This window comes from Amphiprion ocellaris, chromosome 13, assembly GCF_022539595.1.
Source record: "Amphiprion ocellaris isolate individual 3 ecotype Okinawa chromosome 13, ASM2253959v1, whole genome shotgun sequence".
NCBI lineage: Eukaryota > Metazoa > Chordata > Actinopteri > Pomacentridae > Amphiprion > Amphiprion ocellaris.
The window spans coordinates 20,239,598-20,252,835 of record NC_072778.1 but is presented as its reverse complement, the minus strand read 5'-3'; the positions used below and the strand labels follow the sequence as shown (position 1 = coordinate 20,252,835).

Sequence of the window (13,238 nt, the reverse complement as noted above, 5' to 3'; positions counted from 1 at the left end):
CAGAATTTGCGAAAGATGGTAAAGGAAATGTCAGACTGAGCAGGTAAGACAAGTCAGTGGATCTGGATGAGGAGAAATATTGTCAGTTAATGGCCAAAACAGGGTATTTAATATCAGTGTTGTCACTACCTGTATAGAGCCTGGGCCTGTTGAACATGGTAATACAATGGAGGTTGTGTTGTTAAATTGGGCTGTTCTGCTAGTGGTGATGGTGAACGGTGGGAGCTGGCATGGAGGAGGTGGTGTCTCTGGGACATCAAAACTCACTGTTAAGCCTCTCCGAGGTGTCGTGGGCAATCTTAATGAAACATCAGCGAAGGGAGCTGACCACTTGATAACTCTGGTGATGCTGGCTAGTGCTGCCCGTCTGACTTGTCTATCACAGGCAGTGGGGGACATGAGGAGCCATATGGTGGGCTACTAAACTCAGTCTGTAGAGGGCATAGTGCCGTGAGTTTCTTTACAGAGTGCTTGTGTTTGCTTCAAAAACTGTAGCTGTGTAACATCAGAAGTCGACATTAAGACACATCCTGCAGTTTTTGTCAGCTAAAATTACACAATATATCTCCCAGTTGGGCTGCATAGGCTAGTACCATTACAAATATCAAGTAGATTCTTCTGCCCTGTCGTATGTGAAGGGTGTAGGTTAACATATCAAAGGAATTCTACAGGAAATCTAAAACAGTTGCTTCTGTATAACTTCTTTCCAAGGTGTTACACAGCAAAACACAACATTTAGGCAAATATCAATGAAAACTACTGCAAACACATTAAATCTACAGCAACTTCACACTCTTTGTGAGGATGACATTCATTTAAAAAAACCTCATTTCAGAGATGAGGTGTTACATAAAATATTAGCATTAACGAATATAATAAAAAGGTGACAAACATTGAAAGTTTCCGTTAAACCACAGTTAGTTCCTGTCACTGAACCACACCTTTTCTCTACCACTGAGTTCAAGTCACACACATTAAGGATATAAAAAAATAATCAGTGACTGAATGGAAAGTTTTAGTATACCTTTGAAAGTTAAACAGTAGTTACTTTTAAATGCAGGACTCGGTTATATTTCTATGGCTTTTATGTAGACAATCAATATTATGAGAATTTCTCTGTGTGATACTAAAGATATCAGAAAATGTCAATAATCTGAGGTAGTGTTGGTATTTGAAAGTAGCACTTTTTGAAAGAAACACGACACAGCTGTCATATCAGCAAGTACATGTATTATATTGAATACCAGATCGATAGCAGACTGTTTATTCTCAGTGACCAATCCGATAAATCTGAGCAACACTATGAACTTTGTTATTTTCACACCAAATTTAAAATGTAATAATAGAAGAGCATGAGTAAGTTGGAAGATGAAGCCACATAACAGCATACTTGCCTTCAACATCCAGGTTAAAGCTCATACTCCTAACAAGGACTCCATTTGGATCAAAGGCTTCTATGCTGTATTGACCTGAATCATTCCTCTCCACATTTGTGATCTTCAGCGTCCCGTTGTTGATGAAGAATTCTGTTCTGTTTTTAAATTCGTCCTGTATCGTCACCTTTTCTCTCCTCACATTGAACACAGTTATGGACCCACTGGGAAGGGTCTTCTTACACCGCAGCTGATAGCCACTGGCGTTGGTCATCACTTGGATATACACAGATCCTCCAAGAACAGCAGAGCATGGGGATGTGATCTGGAAGGCACTGCATTTTGTTTCAGCAACCGGAATGAAAGCTGGGAGAGATACATTAAAAAGAGTATGTAAATGAGTTAAAACCATTCACACTATTTCAGTGCAACTGCAAAATGGTTAATTTTGCCTCTTTATGATGATAATCTTACCATGTGTTCCTCCTGCTAACATCACAAGAATAAGAAACTGCTCCATACTGCTCTCAACCAGAATAGCTGCTAGCGTAAATCTGCAGTGAACCACAGCCTAAACGCGCTGCCAGATACTGAGGCAAGATAGTAGATGTGGCTCTCTTGGTACAGTGTCTGCAGAAAAGCAGGAAATGAACCGTCTCACTTCTTCTTGCAACGTAAAAGTCACTGCTGGAGTGGGTGCTCTGAGGAAATATCCACTGCATATGAAAAAATCTGTGTTCCGCCAGTGTTAAAATCACACTGAGAACAGTATGTGGCCAGGATGACAGTTTCCACGTGTTTCAACCACATGGTAACTATTACCAAGGCAGCAGTGATTTTAGATTGGCAAACTTCTCTTTGCCCAGCCCAAAAAACGGAAGTGAGAATGAACTGCATATATCAGTATATACTGAGCAGGTAGGGCATATTTGGGGTTAGGGTATTAACTGCTCTGCTGCATGGTAGGATTATATGGGACGCTATGGCAGACAGTGTCCTACAGTTTATCTGTTTCTCTAAACAGCATTTTCAAAAGCTATGGGATAGCTGGCTGAAATTTTCATATAAACTTTAAAAACATTTTCCTGAAGCAGAACAGAATTCACTGTCAGATTTCTGTCTCATAAGATGCCTGTTGCTAATTCCCCTGACAGTAATAATCTTGTAATAATCTCGTATTAAATAGCTGAGACAAATGTCTTTGCTTACCACAAAAAACCCATAAGCTCATCTTAATTGTAAAGTTCTTGCATGGCAATAAGATTTGCTCACTCAAGGAGTGGAAGAAGGAAACCCTCTTCTAATATTACAGAGATTAATCAAGTTAATAATAAAAATACAAAAGGAAAACAGAGTCAGAGTTGTACAAAAACCTTGTTCACTTATTCTATTTGAAAATGTAATGTAAAATAAATAAATAAAAGAAGTTGAGAATGAGTCTGAATGAAGGAAACAAAGCTTGCAATTCATGTCACATTGACACAGAGGTAGTCATCATTTACATGAATCAAAGGTACAACAGGTCTCAGGTGATGTGTCACTTTGTCAAATACGCATTTTATCAAACAGCCCCATCTTCTACAGCTGCAGTCTCCATGTATGATAGTAAAACGCACTCATTAAAATGCTTAAAATAGATTCTGCTCACATTTTTTGAGTTTCTAATACTCACTTTAGGAACACGCATTTTTACTCAAAAAGATACAAACAAACTAAATGAGGGAAATAGTCATCAGCCTTATTTAATGAATCAGTTCTTCTGTCGAGACTGATCATTACCTGCAGCTAGAGCTCAGTAACAGCAGGTCAACCATGCACAAATTTGGTTTCTTTTGTGAAAACACATCTTCACATGTGTGAAAAAACAGTGCTATTCTTCATTTAACTTTTTTTTTAGTTTTGTGTTTTCTATATTCTGTTGGACATGATCCTCGTGTTGAGTCTCCTGAAAAACGCTCTGCTTTTGGACAGTTTGAGCTTTTTCTTCCAATCCATGTTCTTTTTCTGGTAAACACTGTCCCAGCTATCCTCCTCTTCATCTCCAACCCAGGGCACCCAGGCACCTCCATTCAGGTGAGGGTCAGCCCGTGGGTCCTCTGAGGGGTACCTAACTGGGACCGCAGTGCGGTTGTAGTACACCAGTCTGGCCAACAGCTCCTTTACCACATCTGGCCTCTGCTCAGACAGGTCATAACGTTCATAGGGATCTCCAGAGATGTTGAACAGCCACACTGACTTACGGGGTTCAGTGTGGCGTTCCAGGTTCCACCAGCCGCTGGGGAAACCTGGAAGCATCTGTGGCGGGATCCAGTCCCCATAGCCAGGGTCTCCTGTCAGGAGTTTCCAGTCTCCGGCTCGTATGGAGGCCTGAATGGCTGTATTCCAAATCCCATATCCTTTTTGCAGGGAGCCACTACGTGCATGGTTATACATAGGGTCAATGTTGTGGAGAATCTCCAGTCTCGGCGACTCCTTCCCTTCACTGATGGCTTCCCAAACATTATACCCATCAAGCCCCTCAATCAGGGAGTCGTTGCCACCAGCTAATGCCACCAGTGTTGGGTACCAGTCAGTAATATGGACCAGCGCCTTGCTCACCCTCCTCTTCTTCCGCAAAAGAGGGCTGTGGACGAACCCCAGACCCCGGATGCCACCTTCCCAATACGTGCCTTTACGTCCTCTTAACGGCCAGTTACTGCCGCCTGACAAAGGCTGGCCGCCATTGTCAGTAGAGAAAATTATGACACTGTTCTGATAGTATCCATACTTGCGGAGAGCGTATGTTATATTACGGACTGCCTCATCTACCGCTGAGACCATCGCTGCATACTTCCTGCGTGCCACATTTTCCAGCCCGCGGTATGGGTAGATGTATTCCCGTGGAGACTGTAGGGGCGTGTGGACAGCTTGGAAGGAGAGGAAAATGAACAGCGGCTGGGACTCAGGATCATGGGTTGCCAGGATCTTGCGGACTCGCTGTGTGTACAGATGGGTGGAGTATTTGCCCCTCTGACCCCAGGCGACCGACTCCCCCTCATGGAGGTCGAAGCCACATAGCCCGGGACCGTCACAGGAGTCGTATGTGTAGTAATTCACGCTGCCCGTTAGAGAGCCAAAGTACGTATCGAAGCCACGGCGAGTGGGCAAACACTCCTTCTTATAGAAGCCCAGGTGCCACTTGCCTACCATATGGGTGGAGTAGCCGAGCTCCTGAAGCCTCTGTGGGAGGGTGACCTGGTCAAAGGGCAGGCAGCTGGGCTGGCGAGGCCGGATGATGGAGTGCTGCAGACCAGTATGGATTTGGTACCTGTGGAGGCAAGGATTAAGAAAACATGCAAAAAGTCAAATACATTATCATTGTGAATCTATGAGATCCAGTCAGATTGTGAAGTGAGAAAGGGGTGGAGAGAGGACTGAAAGATTATAGAAGAGTAGAGGAGAGAGCAGGAGACCACCCCCATTTCCTTCCTCAAACAATGTGCAGTGACATGAACACACATACAGAGCTGTTGAAAGACTATATTTGTTGTGAGACCTGTTGTAAGATTTTTGACATTTGCCCCAATTTAGTTAAGAATAACAAACTAAATCACAAACAATAAGTTATGTTGAAGTAGGTATACTTCTTGTGTGAACGGAACCTAAATTTTCAGTCACAAATATGTTCACAACTTAACACTAAAGGTTTAAAATGTGGATTCTTATTCAAAATTGGGCAAATTGCAAATTGTTCTTAACAACTTTCAATTTTACAGCTTTCCATGTGTTCAGGTTGTGAGACAACAGAAGACATTTCCACTGAGGTACAGGAACATGCCAGGACACCAAAGGTTAACCTATACCTTTGGTTTTTGTAGGCTAAAACAATATATTTATTGTCATTTAACTCTATATTGTGATACATAAAGAGCAATATTCTTAAACTGACTATAGAAATGTTGAATCTGCCAATTTTCACCCATTCATTTAATTGTTTAAAAAAAAGTGAACACTTTAATTTGTACACATATGTGTATATGTGTTTAAAATGGTGTTTTTTCTTTCCTACAGTGTAAGCTATGTGTGTATTGTGACATGTAAACTGCTGCTGCAACACTTTTTGTTAGGAGATCAATAAAGTACTTCTATCTAGCAGTGAGTATTTAGTTTAAGTTATTTAGGAACGGTGGACAGCAAGGACAAACACTGTACCTGCCGGTGATGAGCTGACTCCTGGATGGGGTGCAGATGGGCTGGATGTAATAATTCTCCAGCTTCACTCCATCCGCAGCCAGTTTATCCAGCGCCGGTGTCCTGATGTCTGAGCTGTGATAGCCGATGTCGTTGAAGCCCTGGTCGTCTGTCATGATGAAAATGATGTGAGGAGGCTGTGGGACCGGAGATCTGTCCATAAAACTTTGATCAGGCTCATTTTCCACCTGGTTTGGGCTCATCAGATCCCAGGTCAGGTACCCGAGGCTGAGTAGGCTCATCATAGAGAAACCGGTCAGAGCTGTCGTTGCCATGGTTCCTGTGATATTTTATATTACCCAAACCTGTTTTTTATCCAGTGTCTTGTCAGCAAAAAATTGTGAAGTGAGGCTCAAGTTGAAAAAATGTCCTTAAATATTAAAAATATGACCCTTTGCACGACTGGATGGCAGCAAAACAACAAGCAAAGCTACTCCTCCATCCTCTGCCTCTCCAAACTGTTCCAGCCTCTTTTGAAAGCATTTCTCTTTCCCTAGCGGTCTCATTAACCCCGCCCATGTGCCTTACTGCCACGCTGAAATAACATCAGCCCCCCCATCAAAAAAACAACCACACAGAGGTATTTCTACTACATCCAGGTGTTAATGGTGAGTTTACATCTCACATTAATGATACTTTGGCTGCGTCTGCACATTATTCTGACAGGCTGGATGCTCTGGTGCAAATGTTCACATTGGAAAAGCAGCCAAAAGTATCACATCATAAAGCTTCTCTTTATTCATGCTACTTCATGGTCATTTGATTTCAATGATCCACACTGCCAACTTCACAAATTACTAGAAAGCAAGTTAAAAAAAAAAAAAAAACATCTCCAAATCTGAGCAGGTATAGCCATGGGTGACAGAGAGTCTACAGAAAAAGCCCCTTGCCCACGGTGTGTGGGGGAGATGTGACTCAGGGCAGCTGTGGGGCACTTCAGACACAATCACAGACACTGTTCCCCACTCCACTCCACAGCGCTCACCAACACTCACTCACTATTCCTGCTGTTTTATGAGCTCTGCAGAGCCGAGGAGAGAGAAGGAGCAGACTTCCCCGACTCTGATAACATCTCCAACCAGGCGTCAAAGAAGCACTTTACAAATCATCCAATGGGTCAATAGAAAGCAGCAGGACTGCATAGCCTCAGCCACAGCTCTGAGTGGAGGTATGGCTCCATGGCATCTGGTTTGAGGACTTTCATCATCCTGCAGATTCATTTTGAGAAAAATGCAGGGAATCAATTGTGGAGTGCTGCATAGTTGTGGAAGAAAGGTTGATTGTAGAAAACAGTAAATAAGGAAAATATAAAGGCCGACTGCCGATTGCAAAAGTGGAAATGTAGGTTGATAGGGATTTTTTTAAATGGCATAATTAACGCTGAAATTAGACTTGTACTTTTCAAGTGATAAAACAAGTTTGGAGACACTTTCATCAACACTCTTAATCTCTCTTTGTCATCTTTTAATATATTAAGCAAGTTGGTGAAAAAACATCTAGTTTCTCCTGACACCTTGAAGAAATGACACCTCTGATCTGTGATCACTCCATACCAGTGAAACAAAAGCTAATAGGTAAATTGAAGTGCTTTCCTCATACAGTGTTGAGATGTTGAGCAACACTATGATATACCTCATTCCTGCTGAATCATGTGATCAGCAACCAGCGCCTCGTTTCTTTTTGTCGCACCTCATAAGAATCCTAATTATTCTACCTTCTGTAGTCATTGTCAGAAGATACTTTACATTTTAAAACCTAAATCTTTTGAATGCCTAAGGGTCACTGAGGTGAAACATGGTCTGCACACATATGGAAAAATGATTTGTTGAAGTCAGATGTTGGTCCACATACTGCAAGGTAAAACATCACACCTTGCCAATGTTGATATTAGGGCTTGTGGGCACGGAGGTCGCAGTGCAGCCAAAGGAAGTATGAGCCTCCCGTAAAGGGTATGAAGCTGTGGCCGAGCATGTTTGCCCAGCAGCGAGAGAAGGCCTCTTTGGAGTGGAGTTTCTCAGTTTAAGGCAGGTCAAGTTGGGAAAGAGGGAGAAAAAAAACATGATTGAGGTGCACCTGAAGTTTTACTCCATCATGTTTATTTATGTACTTTTCCTAGAGGGAGCGGCTTAGACGTCTGATGGTCTTCACAAAAACCCAGAGACGTTGTGCAATTAAATGGAGTGAAGTTGATATTAACAACTCGCAAGGGGTTAAAGTCGACTGAGAGAGAAGGACAGAGAGCCATTAATACCTCTGGGTGGCTTTCAGGAAAGACAGAGTTCCGCCATCTTTGGGCAGCCACACTTATGAGATGTGACTCGTGTGATTTCTGTTGGTCAGAGGTGTACCTGCGGCAGCTTACTGGGGTCGACAACAACTCTGCTCACATCACAACACAAACAACACACATGTACAGACACTCACATCTCTCACACACTCAAATATTAATATAACGTCCGCTGATAGGTTGATACTGCAGATATATTACAGCTCACACCGCATGTTTGCTAATCCTTTCATGAATTGTCGTGTCGCCAAAGTAATTCCGCCAAGAATTCAACCATTAACCAAGAAATGGTTTGATGGCAGTATTTACGGAAAGAGTTACCTTACGCTGCACCTGGAGTAGAATTTCAGTGATGCTGAAAAAACAACAAACTTGGTTTCTGGAGGCTATTTTTTACAGTTATTTGTTGGTATTATCTTGTGCAGCTGCTAAGAATAAAAGATTTGCTAATTTATTAATATTCCTGTAAACCGCAGCAGTCTAATTCCAGTAATAGCACGATTCAAATACACTAAGTGGTCACGTCAGGTAAGTTGAAGGAGGTCACTCTGCTCACACTGAGTTGTTGTTGTGACTCAGTGGAACTCAAAATCTTAAGTGTACAGATCACATTCTCAGACTCTTATTCGGCTCCTTTCATGTTTTAATGACACTGATCATCCCCCCTCTCCACGCTGTCGTAAATATAAATGTTAAATAAACCCTTTCAGTTTGAATTTACCTCTGTACATACTGCCTGAGTTCTACAGATCATCCACACATATTTGTGGTGAAAGAAAGAATCCTAAATAGCTGAATATTTTAAAAATGCCATAGCAACTTTTAAATCTGCCACCTTGGAATGTCTCAGACTTGCATCGTGAACATCTGTAGTGTGTTTGTTGGTTGTTTATTAGCCTCCTAATTATCCGATCTGTGTGTGAACAGAGTCCCGTAGAGCATTATTAAGTTAGCAACTCTTGATTTTTTGCTTCCTTTTAATTAAAAGTGGATGTATAAAACACAATGTGTGTTTTAGTTCAGAAGGAAGGCATTCTTGCCTCAACCTAGAAAGACTCATTCATGAAGTGAGTGTATGATACCGCTAGCTTTTCCAAACCCCACATGTTGACCTCTCGCCACTTCTCCTGTTTCTGTGGTTTCATTTTCTCACTGTCAGATCAAAAGTAAGCTTCAGTAGCAGACTGTCATTTGTTTTATCTGTTAAGACTTACATTAACCAACTCATAAACTTTTAACAAACTTACAGAACATCCAACAGGCCTCACAACATCTCCTTGCGTTTACATCCATCTCCAAACAGCTTCATGTGAGGACTTGTGGAAAGCAATAATGAGTTGAAAGGGAAGCAGCAACTTAGAGGGGGAAGCTGCTGCTGCTGCCACTCTGTGTTGGTCGGCACCAGATGTTGGCTTTGGCTAAAGGAAGAGGTGCTGTTACTGAATACTGCTGCTCCCCTTCCCTGTGAACACTACCACCTTTCTAATCAACGCAGCCCTGCCAGTAAACCTGCACATTACTCCCCCTCTCACCCCAATTTTCTAATCTGGGTAAGACTGGATGGAAGTGTTCTTTTTTTCCTGTGCGCCAACCCCGAGCCAAAACTTTTACTTTAAGTGTATTCAGCTTGACGCCTCTCTGCTAGGTACAATAGCTGCCTTGTTTCAGAGTTTAGCTCAACATTTTTGCTCTTTTTTCATCTTTTATTAACCTTTCACCAAGAGTTCACCAAATTTAGTCATTTTTTTTGGGCCAAATACATTCACCTTTCTCTTTTGACTCAGATTAGTTAAATTAAACCCGACTATCCTACTGACATTTTCCATATGAAAGCAGTCACTACAAAAGCACTCAAACTGAAAACGACAGAATTTTGAGATTTAGGCAAGCTGACAAACTACATACAAAACATCATGACACGTAATTATTTCACTTGATAGAGTTTAGCTGACTAGATGATGCATTTACTGCTGGAGTCCCCAGAATACACAACTTAAGTTAATTGGCTTAAATTTTAGCTTCATTTTGAGCTTACAGAAAATTTTGCATATTTTTAGAATTGTTTTCCCAGAAATTCTACATTTTTGTGACAGAATAAAGGCCAGATGTGATTTATCTGCTGTTAGCAGATTTGCCTCAGTATATTCAAATAACAACTAATCTTAGTGCTTCAGTTTGTCTTTGTGAGTTCGTGTGAGTTCGAGTCTCTGACAGTGTGTGGTTTACTGTGTCATTTTCAAAAGCCAAAACCACTGTCTGTAGATCTGCAGTGCACGAAAGTGTCAGTACATGTGTGAAAAAAAAATGGTGTTCATCAAATGAAGAGTATGATCTCTAAGATTTCCTGTCTCTGGCAGTTTTAATGTTCACACATCAGGCCATACTAGGTGCAACCTCACAGGTGAGGCAGTCTTCAAAGCAGAGCTCAAGCACCATTCCACTGAAAGTGTGTTTGATTTGACTCTTGTGACGCTGCAGCAGCACCTGGTCAGTAAAACCAGACACAACACTTCATTATGACCCTCCTGCAAAGCCACCTGAATGCACATCTGCAAGAAACTTAATGAAGAATCACAAAGGGGACACTGTGCATAAGTTTATTGGCTTCTGTTACGTTAAATGAATGAATCAGTTCCCTCTGTTTCATTTGCATCATATAAGATGAATAAGATATTAACACATCTGTCTAAGTGTTTTACCTAAATTCGTTTTACTGCTGTTTCAGTGCAGCAGTGCTGACAACTTGTGACACACTGAAGGTGTCCAGAGATAACAAACCTGACTGGCTGCAGTTGTAGGTAATTACCTGCAAAATGAGCACAGATGTGAGCTGCTAAATGCACGGAATGTAAAGTAGATTTATTTCCTGAGAAACAGACTGCCATTTACGAGGGTAACCTGTACAAATATCCCCATCATTTTACTGCAGCATGTCATCAAAGCCAAGGAAATGTTCGACTTCTTTTTTTTCTTTGCGCTCAAGGATGTGAAGCTATTTGGTACCCTGCTTCTTTTCTGTTTCTTTACACTCTCTAAAATCCTATTTTAGCCACATCAGTATTTAATTCAACGTGTTACGAGTAAGAGTGAGGCGAGGAAATATTACATTTCCCGTTGTACAAATAGCTTTCTCTTCTATTAAACTTTGGTGGTCTGTCTCATCAACACTCTGAGAACGGGAGCTGAGTCAGCCTCATAACCGGCTCGTTTGCCATCAGATGTGAGCATGTGGGGGAGAAGGGTTGTGGACGATGGTGAAATCAAGCCTTGGTGAGACCCACTGAGCACTGACGTTGAGCTTGGAACTCACACTGCTTTCCTTTCCTGGTTTCCCTGATGAATGGACTCTTTCAGCCGTTTTACTGTTACTGACCTTCTGCTTACCCAATATTCTCCTCTAGTTTGACCCAAAGTCTCACCATCAGCTCTTTTAAATCTATTTCTTTCGCAATCTGTTGTGTTTAGTTACCTTTAGTGTTCTCCCAAACCAATCAGACTAAATAAAAAATCACTCTTTTATTCAAAGAAGTCCGACAGACATTAGCCTGACCTTCCTGGCAGCTTTTGAGACATTTCTGATCTGTTTCTTTGATCGGATAGTTTGTGGATTGTCCGGCTATGAGGATGGGGAATGTTTTTCTAACGTGAAGAGATTTAAGAGGAGAGCTGAGTCAAGAAACCAAGAGCCACAACAGAAAGAGCTGAGAAGTTAGCTATAGGGCGGACGAGAAGACAGAGTTTATTTTAAGACTTACAGGATAATATTGGAGTTATTTCCTCAAGTATGAGCCAGTGGTCGGCGCTGGCCCTCACCTTTAATTTCTCACCTTTAAACATCTGTCGTCACAGCTGGATATATATCCAGAGTCGCTTTGCTCTCCACAAATGTGCCACCATTCATTCGTGGACAGCTTGAAAAGCTTTCAGTAGAGCAAGTAGCATGTTACAGTAATCATGAGGCCTGAGTTTTCGATACACACACATATATTAATTTTCTATCTCTGTTTATTCTGTTGAGTGACACAAGAAACTCAAGAATATGCCACTATGAACCACATTATACCCAACACACACAGCCACAGTTATCCACTTCTACAGGCAAATGGCATGTGTTAGGACAGTGGAAGGAGCATTAGTTCTCACTATGAATAATCCCTCACAAGTATGCAGCCTCAGAAAGTTGTTGAAGAATCAATTTCAGTTTTTAATTTTGTAGTAAATGTTAGACTCTTTAGGTGGGTGTTTGACATATGTTGCTTAAATAAAAAGATGATACACTGAATAAACAATCGTCTCAATGAAATGAAAACAAATGGGACTTATGTTCTCCTTTAAACCTGTCCTTCTGATTGGTTTTTGCTTTATTTATTGTTTAAGGCCATGAGAGCCTGAGTTTTCGAAGCATATTCAGAGCTGTTGAGCCAAAACCTCTGCAGGAAGTTTTCAAGAAGCAGTCTTGAGACAGCTGCTCAAGCGAAGCTACATTCACACAAAAAAATCGATCTGTCGAAATTGATTTCTTCCAAATCTAAAAGAAAATAAAATCAGATAACCCCTGTTGAAAATTATCTATAAAACAAGACTGATCCAAATCATGCAAATCTCTAGTTTCCTTCCTGGGACAGAATATTCAGCTGAGCTGAACTTGACCAAAATCCTTACAGGGAGACAGAAAAAGAGATGTGGAGAGAAAGGGTTAGACTTTTGTCTAAAACGTCACTACTAATTGGCTTCAAAAAGCAAGCAAAGCAGAAGGCAGTTCAACCAACTGCACAGGTAGAATAGAATACATTTAAACAGACATAATTCTTTTGAAAAACAATAAGTAAGTTGTAATGCAACAACTTTTTAATTTACTAAGATGTGTTAAATTAGCAGGGAAAAGCTAATGATGAATATTTTTACATGGGCTACTGACACACATTAAGTATCTAGCCAGTTTTACTTCTTATTTTTCAATTATAGTTTTATTTTAGCTAACTTATTTATGTTTTAATATTTTATACATGTACTTTTTGATTTATTTTTATTTTATTCAGATGTCTAACTCTTTTTTAATTAGGCTCTGAATTTATACTGTTATTTTTTTTCCAAAATAATATACTCTTATCTTAATGTGGAAGGCCTGTTAAAATAGTAATTATTTCCAAGACTGTAAAACTGTGTATAAAAACTGCTAGTACTAATGTACTTTTACTTCAGTCGAGTTTTTCATTCACACTTGTCTTTTACTACTTTTGTTTCTGTAAAGGATCTGAATTCTTCTTTCACTGCAGGGCTCCTGTATGAGGGCTGAAAAACATGCTACAGAACTACAGCTCCCACAGTGCATTGCGGCGGCAGCCAGA

The 13,238-nt window shown here is 40.9% G+C and overlaps 1 protein-coding gene across 1 annotated transcript; it reads right to left on the bottom strand.

Annotated features, from left to right (window-relative positions):
* Window positions 1-2,747: 2,747 nt before the first annotated feature.
* arsia (arylsulfatase family, member Ia) lies at window positions 2,748-6,045 on the bottom strand. The gene is made up of 2 exons (XM_023271716.3): window positions 5,565-6,045; window positions 2,748-4,680 (listed from the first exon to the last, which is right to left on the bottom strand). Exons 1-2 carry the CDS (start codon window positions 5,876-5,878, stop codon window positions 3,282-3,284), a joined length of 1,713 nt encoding a protein of 570 aa, XP_023127484.2. The 5' UTR covers window positions 5,879-6,045; the 3' UTR covers window positions 2,748-3,281.
* Window positions 6,046-13,238: the final 7,193 nt, after the last annotated feature.